The following is a 9,648-nucleotide window of genomic DNA, read 5'->3' on the forward strand; positions in this document are numbered from 1 at the left end:
GGGGTCGCTGAAAGACTGCTCAACAGAGCTTAGCACTTAGTTGGGAACAATTCAAAAGGCGCCTTGCTCATGTTATCATACCCAAATATCTCCAAAGACCAGCATAAAGGACTTGTCAATGAAGACCTGCTAGGCATGCGCACTAGTACCAGCTGGAGTTTGTTGTCAATTTTCACTTTTCAGTAGTCAAGCGAAATTTGTTTTTAGGGTAAGTTTTTATGCTCCAAAATACGTCAGCTAGATACTTGCAGATGAAGACCCACCACCTTGGAAGTAGAGAGAAAATAGTTTACTTTTCTAAAGTAAACCAATTCATTTTTATTTAGCGATGAAGCCACTCACCGGCGAATTAAAGAGCAACAAACTCTTGTCCAGTTTAGTTAACACATTTGCTTTTTTTATTTTTTAGAATATAGTCTACATCTGGATTAAAAAAAAAGTTTTAAATAAATTTAAGACATATAACAGTGGAGCCCTTCATCATTCTATGTACGACACGGATAGAATGTCAGTTGGCTCCACTTCGAATACATCCACTTTCACGTAATAATGTTACTATTTTCACTGGCTGAGTGGCAAGCTTCGTACAAGCAGGCGCACTGCCAGCTACACACACTGGGGTGGGGGCGGGGTGGCGTGAAAGGGATGGGGTAGGCTGCCACAGGACTACTGTACAATGTAACAGAAAATCATTAACAAAGTAGTACCGGTTACCAACAGTGCTGTTTGTGCGTTTATCACAATGGAATAGCCGAAGTTTCAGAGCAAGGAGATTTGAAATACTTAAGACAGGGCCACTGTTACAAAAAGAAATAGTGCAAACAGGAAAACTGATGCAATCCTAGCAACGCCAGGGCCTCCACCAGCTCAATGGCAGGGCGGGCTGGAGGCTGCGCGCCCCGCCTTCCCCAACACCCAGCTCCGGGCTGAGCTCTCAAGTGTGGCAGCCCAGCGCCGCGCCCTGGCATGGCCCCTTCTCAGGCCCTTTTCTTTCGGAAAGAAGAACAGAAAAGAAACCCCAGGAAAGGCACAGGCTGAATGCGGGCGTCGGCCCAGTCCCATTCCCACCAACGCAGAATGCAGGCCCCTCCAAGGGAGGTCCTCGATGCACCCCCCCTCCTCCCGCCATCACTTTCTTCTGCTCTCACGAATGAGGCCCTCCCCTCCACACAGCCCCACCGAGCCCCCTGCACGTACACAGCCCAACTTTGCAGTCTGCCCTTCGCATCCCACAACCAGGAAGAAAACAGCTTTGAGGAAAAAGAGAGGGTGAGAGATGGGGCCCGAGAGGGTGCTGGATAGCCGCGGGCGGCCCCTGCCTCAATGGCCCCAATTGCCGAAGCCGATCTCCTGCTTGTATCTGTTGGTGAGAATGTTGGCTTTGCGGGTAAGTTTGGAGAGCACGGTGTGCAGCCCGCGCAGGTGGTAGTGGAACTGCTGCTCCAGGTCTTCCTCGCCGGCGTCCGCGCTCTCCAGGTGGCTCAGGTCCACCAGGATGTCCTTGGACTTCCAGGCGCTGCTCTCCTCGCTCCCTGCCGACGGGGGAGGCGGCTGGTGCAGGACTCCCCACTCGATGTCGTTGCGGATGGACTTGAGCAGCATGTAGTGGCTGTACATGTCCCGGGAGGGCGCGAAAAAGCTGCCGTTGGCGCTGCCAGGGCTGGGGGCCGGGGTCGTGCGCTCCTCCAGGCAGCTGCCACTGCCGCCTACCTCCAAGCCGACGTCGTTATCTAGCCCGGGTTCCGCCAGGGGCACGTCGCGCAGCAGGCTGGGCACCATCACTGTCTGGTCCATGTTGTTCACCGCGCCGATGAAGCGATTCATGGCATTAAAGAGCGAGTGCTTTTGGTTATAGGTGTCGCAGATCTGCATCATGGTGGCCGCGCGGGCGCCGAAGCGCAGACAGGGGCACAGGGATGATCGGCCGGGGCGAGAGGATGCCCGCCTTCACGCGCTTTCCAAGGCCCGCGTCCGGGCCTGGCGACAGCTGGCAAGGCGGGATTCCCGGTTCCTACTCCGCCCTCTCCAACTCTCGTCTCGCTTAGCAGCCGGGCCCTGCGGGATGCGCGGCTTCTCCTAGTCTTGGCGTCCGGAAGCTCGCGATGGCGGTGGGTGGTTTGCTGGGTCGAGACTTGGCCTGGTTGGGAGAGCGGAAGAAAAAAACAGATTATTCACCCGATTAGTGCGCCAGGCGCCGGGGTCCCCGCACTCCTCCCACTCTGGTTACTGCTAGCCCCGGACGGCACGGAGATGGCTCCCCGACACCAGGCGTCTCACATCCTCCAATGCCAGCCGAGGGCCTCGAAAAAAGGAAGGGGTCTCTCCCCACCCTCATCCCGACTCCCCAGTTTCTCCCTCTGAAAAGCGCTGGCTGGGGCAGCGACAGGGCGGGGGCACCCACCTCCTCTTACGCCTCCTTGGTTGCTCAGTGTTCTCCCGGCCGGCGGATGCTGCCCAAGGGCGCTGCTGCGGTTAATGGCCAGAGTGTGACTGCGGGCGTTGTTGACTGAGTCGGCCCCCTACCCATCCCAGGTGCTCAATTTATAGTCCAGGAAAGGTGTCGCCGGCGCCCGGGACCACCCCCGGTGTCTCCTCCTCCTGCCTCCCCCAGCAGCGCGGAGATAAAAGGCCCCAGCCCAATGACCGCGAGTAACACTCGCCCGGCCCTTTCTACAGCGGGGGGCGGGGCGCGCCGGGCCAGCTCCGCCTCTCGCCTGATACCCGGGCGGGAGGACTCCGGGCAGGGCAGGGCAGGGCAGGGCAGGGCAAGGCAGGGCAGGGAGGGAGGGATGGAGCAGCCGCGCTCCTCCAGCGCCGAACCCTGGGCTAGCCGGCTGGGGGCGGGCCAGGCACTGCGCGGGTGTAGGCACAACGATCTGGACCAGAATGTCCATGGCCAGGTTGCAAAGTGGGCCCCTCAACCCCGAATGTAGAATGGCCGCAATCGGGAAACTGAAGCCTGAGTTTATTATTAGACGTCGGGGAAGAGGGACCGGCAGCTGCCCCAACTCCATCTCGGGATTCTTATGTAAGAAGAGTGGCTGGACATGCCGGGTGCACGTGGACGCGCAGTGCTCCCACCATGGTCCTGGCTGTGGTCAGCAGCTGGGGGAGGGGGCTCAGAGGCTTTGGCCTCCCTGATAGGGTCTTTCTCAATCTTTCCTACACAGCTGCTGCTAGGTGTGAAGAGCAACCTACCATCCGATCTGCTTTTTTTTTTTTTCCCAAGAGTTCAGGACATGGCAATCGAGTGCCCAGCTGGGCTTTGTGGCCTTTTGGTTGCCAAAAAGCTAGGGACAGGATGACGGAAGTTAGACCAGGTGCTGGGTATCTTTCATCATTTATCAGAAAAACGGGGATGTATCCAGTCTTTTTTTGGAGAGAGGAGTGTTCATTTCAAAAGATAGTTCTTAAACACAGTATTACTTAATAGGGCCTAAACTATGTACAATTTTCTGGAGGAAACGTTTAAGAGCCTTGCACTTTAAATTTTACGTTGGAACTTCCAAACCACAACTTGCTTTCCTTTTCCCATCTCATTTCCCTTGCAGTCTTCTCGGACAGTCCTACAGATAATTACGACTCAAGCTTCTAATTTTAAATCCCTTTTCTCTAATTTTTTTTGGGGGGGTCATGAGTACAGTATTTTTCTGCAGGACAAAAAGTGCCAAAAGCAAGAAGCACATGATGTAGGAATTTCTTTCCCTCCCTGTATTTCGCTTTAAGGACTTACACTTAAATCAGCTACGTTTGCATACTTTTCACCACAAACCATCTTCCTTGAATGAAAAGTTGACTTGGTGTCACAAAGGCTGACAACTGAAGTCGGTGGTAACCCCTGGAGCCCAGTCTGGAGGAGCCTTCCTGCTCCTCTCAACTTAGCTCTAGATCACAGCCCATGTTTCCTTTTCTGTAAAACAGGGATAATGTTACCTGTTCCACAGATTTTGGGAAACCAATGGAAAAAAGAAAGTGGAGGGAAAAAGCATTATGCAAATTCGCAGTATTAAAATATTCCCACCCTTTTTTGTACACAGATTTAGAAACTTTTCAACTCTATTTCTTCATCAACAAAATGGAACTTCTCTTTGGCTGTGCCAAAGATTTTAGTTAAGGTTAAATAAGATAATGGAGGTAAAAATCATTGTATAAATTGTAAGCTACAAAGATTAATTGTACTCAAGTACAGACCCTCATCCTAGTCTAGAGATGTTTTATGTGGGAGTCTGAACCTTTAAACGTGGAAATGGGGGGCTGGGGACGTGGGTCAAGTGATAGAGCACTTGCCTAGCAAGCACTAGGTCCTGAGTTCAAATCTCAGCACAAAAAAAAAGTGGAAATGGACTATGGTGAGCTACACACCCTTCCTCTAGTGCTTAGGCAGCAGGACAGTATATAAGCAGGTCTTAAAACTTTTATGCCCAACGAGAGTGAAACAAGAAATTTCGAGAAAAGGATAGCCAGTTTCCAGCAGCTGATCTTCTCATAAACGTAAAACATACTTCGTCCCCGACCCTAGATCTTTATATTTCAAGTATAGTATGCATTCGGATGAAAACTCAGTATTGCTTTGAGTTATTAAATGCTGGAATCCTGCTCCTTCTCTTCTACCCAGTTCCAACAGTGTGATTAATAACTCACGGAAAATGGAAATTCAAGCGATCTAGCAAAGGAATCCCACCCTGACAAAAAAAGCTCGGCTTAAGAGAAAGCCCCTAAACTCCTTCCATTTAGCCTCCATCCCTCCCCCTGATGCCTGCCTTCCTTCTTCTGTCAGGTCTGGATCTCCCAGTTTCTTGACTCCAGGCTGCTGTTCGTACATATTTCTTAAACCCTATTAGAGAAGGCTGGCTCATGCACCTGCCTGCAGAACTTCCCGAACCGGCCTCCCAGCTCCCCCCGGCCCACACAATAACTCACACCCACCGGGGTAACTCCGGAACGAAAAGATCCGCTGGCCAGAGCTCCGGGCCCTTGGAATCACCCCACTGCCACCCCTCTGGCTTCGGCCAATCAGAAGCCGTCAGAGAATGTTATGCAAATGAGTCTTTACGCCCCAGCCAGTCAGAAGCCACGGACCCCCTCCCCCCAGCGTCCTCTTTTACCCCAGCCTGGCCAAGCTGATGGCCGCGTCCCAGGCAACCGGCTTGCAGCCAGTTTTTCCCCCACTCAAAGCTGTAAAAAAATTAAAACGGCCCCCTGGGGTCACATGGGAACAGAATGGGCTGGGCTAGGCCCGACCAGAGGTGGGCAGCCTTTATGGTCGCCCCAGGCACTTTCGCTTTAGCGATCTGAAACAGACTGGAGTGCCTGAGCAACCTGCCCAGGACTCATTTTGTCTACAGAAAGTAGGGGACGTTATCGGTTGAACGAGGAACTTTTGAGTACAGGCTCAAGGCAAGGGAACTTTGGTCTCTACTTTCAAACTAATATACCATATCCTTATTAAAAGCCTGGTCTGAGGTTTTGCACCTGCTCGGCTTCTTGATCCTTAGCTCCAACTCCGGAATTCTTAAATTCTGGATCTTATTCTCACTTTATCTTCTTACTTCAGCACCAGGAAGTCGTGTTTGACTGACGCACTTCCCCTCAAATGTTCACGAATTACCGTTGCTGTGCCTCTTAGATAGTTTTGGGGGAAAGATGGCATTTCATTTACTTGTTTATTTTTATTTATTTTTTGGAGACAAGGGCTTGCTATGTAGCCCAGACAGGCCTTGAACTTGCAATCTTCCTTTCTCACCGTCCAGAGTGCTGGGATTACAGTACCCAGGTGGGTCCTACCACACCTGGTAAAAGATGACATTTTAAAAGGTGACCAGAAATCCTGAAACAAGGTAGGGAGCCAGAGTAAACTGGTGGGAGAAGGCAGATTACAGAAATAAGAGATCTGGCTCAGAGCTGGAGAGAAGGTGGTATTTTAAGGCTAGAGATCCACCCAACCCAAGATAGTGGAGATCCTAGATTATGTTGATACAGAATTGAGAAGGAACAACTTCATGAAAAGTGTCCTGGAAAGATGACAACCAGACTTTCCTGTTAAGAGCCATGTACTCCAACCATCCACCTGTACAGAAATGGCTCACAACATCTCCACCAAGTGGTCCCATTGGCCCACATTCTTTTATTTTCCATCCTCTAGTATCAGTTCTATGGGTTTGGAGCTCTCCAGAAGGCCATGGAATGTTTGAAGGTAGCTATGGCCCCCCTTTAATCCACTGTCCTTCAGGTCAGTTCGTGTAGCAAGTTTTTATGTTGTCGGTTTAGTGGCTCGTCCCTTCTGGTCACTGCCTTTGGAAGTACATCCAGCTTGCTTGCAAGTGTAACAACTAGAACTCTTGCCAAGTATCATCTTTCCTGAGACAAAATGGAGTGGCACAGCCACCTATTTCATTGTCAGTGGTAACTTTTCTAAGTCATATTTATTGAGCACAGTGCTTGGAACTTAGACATAGGTAACACATTTTAACTTTACAATAACCCTGAGAAGAAAATAAGCATCAAAGAATTTAAGTGCCAAAGTAGTAGAACTGGATCTTGACCTAATTTTCTGGTGCCAGATTCAATGTTCTTTCTATTACCCAACAAATATTTACTTCTTACGAAGCTGCCTAATATTTAATGGACTGGTTTTAATATGCTGCTATCCATGCAACAAAATTTCGTGTATTATTCTTACTGAGCAGTAGAGATCTTTTTGAACCAAAATACAGAGCATTGTATTACCACACTAAATTTTATCTCATTAGATTCGACTTATTACTCCAGCCTGTTTTAGTATTCTGGGTTCTGGCTCTGTGCTCTTGGATATTACCCATATATCGATAGCTATTTATGTATTCATCCAAGTTACTGATAATGGATACCAGGCAGCACTGGGCAAAGGACAAAGTGCTATTGAACATCTGGAGAGCTCCTTCAGCTTGATACCAGTCCATGAATTAGCACCTTCTGCTGGATGTTGTTTCAGCCAGCTATGAATTATATTAATTGTGCAGTCATCCAGCCTGTAGTTTTCATCTTGACCACAGAATATTATGAGAGACCATACCAAATGCCTTACTGATGTCTCAAGTTAATGGCCAGTTTTCTTCCTATGGAGTCAAGAAGGAGGCCAGATGTCACAGAGAAACCACTGTCACATGATACAAAAAAGCAGAAATAGCATCATAATATTCTGAGGACAGGGAAAGTTGGCAATTCTAAAAAATACTTTTTGTTACATTCTCAGCATTGCTATTTCTTTGAGAACTCTGAAGTACATAGAAAATGATATGTTCCATTTGAGTATGTCAGAGAAGGGGCAAGATTCATTATGGTAAGATTCTTACCATTTTGGTACTTTTAAATTTCATTAACTCTTACTTTGATTATTTTATGATTTCTTAGAATGCCAAGACCTTCTTGTATACCAGCCCAGTGAAACAATGTGAATGGTCCTCTTTCACTGTGTCCTGTGTAAGCATGTCAATTTGGTTAACTTCTGAAATTAAATTCATAATTTGTAAAATGAAAATTGAATTAACATAGGGAGAAAAGATATAAATAACCAATGTCATAACCCATATACATATATACATATAGATGTAAACATACATCTATTTGGATATACTTACATAAAAATATATGTATTTTGTTGAGGCTACAATGTCATAAACACAATGGCATCCAATGGACAGGTTCAATTGTCCCATGTCCAAGTCTTTTATGTCTTTTATAACTTACTCCTTTAACTCTAATCATAAAAGAAACTAGACCTGAGCGTTGGAGTCAAGGAGAATTCACATACATTCTATTAGATCATATGAATGTAGCACATGGGTTAATCACATAATCATGAGCAAGAAGAAAAGAATTGTATGGCAAACTAAAGCCAAAAAGATAGGGACAAAAGAAACAAATACAACTCACGAATCCTAGCTATAAGGGACTGACAAGAGTAGGAAAAATAACAAACCATTAAGAAGATTTGAAAAAGGAAATTGCCAAGCAAAGAAAACAGAATTTGTAACAACAGCATCGCTAGAAGGCTAATAACTTAGCTAGAAAAAATAAAGAACAGGTATGCCAGAAAATTAAATTACAACATAGACCAAAGGGTACAATAAAGGTAATCACCAAAAAACGCACAGGGGCTGAGGGAAATAGAGAGGAAGTGTTGGGTAGAGAAAACAAGCAGAGCACAATATAAGCAGAACTGATGTCACTAAAGAAGAGAGTAAAAAAGCAAAATAGAACAAAGTTATATGTAACAGAAGACTATCCTTGTTTATCTGCAAGTTTTATGGGCAAACTGCATACAGGGTAAAATCATTCAGAACCATTGAAAAACAAGCTAGTTATAGTTTCTAATTTAAAAAAAAAAAGTCTTCACTATTCCAGCAGGAAAAAAGTCAATAAAAAGATGGTGGGTGCAGGGTGGGTGGCAGGGAGAATCAAGGCAGCCTTCCAGAAACATACCATGATAGCACACAATAGAGCTAGGAAGTATATATGATTCAAGGATGTCATGACAAGTAAAAACCAATAGGTAGACGTTCTCCAACATGAACTCAAGAGATTTTCTTCTTTAAAATCTTAGTAGTAAAATCCTGCTAACAACAAAAAAATGAACAAAATAAAGAACACAGGATAGAGAAACTCTGATGAAGAGATTCACTGTGGGCTTGAATCTATTTAAATATAGAAATGAGATTAAACATTGTAGATACTATGGTTGCAGAACCACAGTAAATATTTTAAATCACAGTGATAAAAAATGCAAGCAACAAAACTGAAAGATGGGGAAATAATTAGTGGCAGAGCTAATCAACTTTTATTGCAATGATGTCTGAAACCAAATTGTAGCATTTGAAAAAATGAAAACACCAACATCTTGATTCTTTAAGAAAAAAATTTTTTTTTCTCAGCTTAGAAGGACCTTTTAGGAATTGGTGTTTTCTGTAGCAAAGAATCTCTTTCTAAAGCGCAGTATTTCCTTCAGTATCATTTCAGCTATTACTGAAAAGTCAAGTAAATTAATTTTAACATTTCCTATAAAGTAGTACATATAATAATGTTCTGTTAATTCACCTGGGTGCTGGATGCTGGTTACATGGGTGTGTTCAATTTGTGGAACTCTGTTAAGCTGACACTTAGGATTGAACATTTTTCTGCAGATACATTGTCCTTGAATAATTTTTTTAAATTCCATTCATACAAGATTGGGGGTGAGCGAGCAGGGCAAAGGGAGAGTCAATCTTATCCAGATATCTGGTTTGTATTTATATGCTCTCAATATTTTGTAGGTAAAAAATTTTGAACTCAACCTAAGTGGAAGTAGAAATGCAGTAAGGTCTCTAGACTTTGGATCCTTTGCTCTCTGCTCCTGTCAACTGAAATTTAAGGAGTTGGGGGCTTTCAAGCCTTGGTGTTGGAGAGATGATATTCTTGGAGGTGATTCTATTAAGATAGTGTTTTTTTCTATGAACCCCCTAAGTACTGTTTTCTAAATGTTCATTTGTACCACACATTCATATATAAATATTCATTTTATTCAGATTTATTCTGGTGATTGGAAATATCTGGAAACCTGGCATGTACTATCCTTTCTGTGAAGACTGTACTTTTACCCTTAAAGATAGAAAAGATCGCATTAGTGGAGTTCTG

At 45.6% G+C, this 9,648-nt stretch overlaps 1 protein-coding gene across 1 annotated transcript; it reads right to left on the bottom strand.

Annotated features, from left to right (window-relative positions):
* Positions 1–375: 375 nt before the first annotated feature.
* Mid1ip1 (MID1 interacting protein 1) lies at positions 376–2,658 on the bottom strand. The gene is made up of 2 exons (XM_020183157.2): positions 2,402–2,658; positions 376–2,137 (listed from the first exon to the last, which is right to left on the bottom strand). The coding sequence occupies exon 2, from the start codon at positions 1,873–1,875 to the stop codon at positions 1,321–1,323; it is 555 nt and encodes a 184-aa protein (XP_020038746.1). The 5' UTR covers positions 1,876–2,137; positions 2,402–2,658; the 3' UTR covers positions 376–1,320.
* Positions 2,659–9,648: the final 6,990 nt, after the last annotated feature.

The sequence above is a fragment of the Castor canadensis genome, chromosome X (assembly GCF_047511655.1).
Source record: "Castor canadensis chromosome X, mCasCan1.hap1v2, whole genome shotgun sequence".
NCBI classification, from domain to species: Eukaryota; Metazoa; Chordata; class Mammalia; order Rodentia; family Castoridae; genus Castor; species Castor canadensis.

Bases quoted from the DNA above. Each gene is read 5' to 3' on its own strand.
- Mid1ip1 (XM_020183157.2), bottom strand. From the start codon at position 1,875: ATGATGCAGATCTGCGACACCTATAACCAAAAGCACTCGCTCTTTAAT.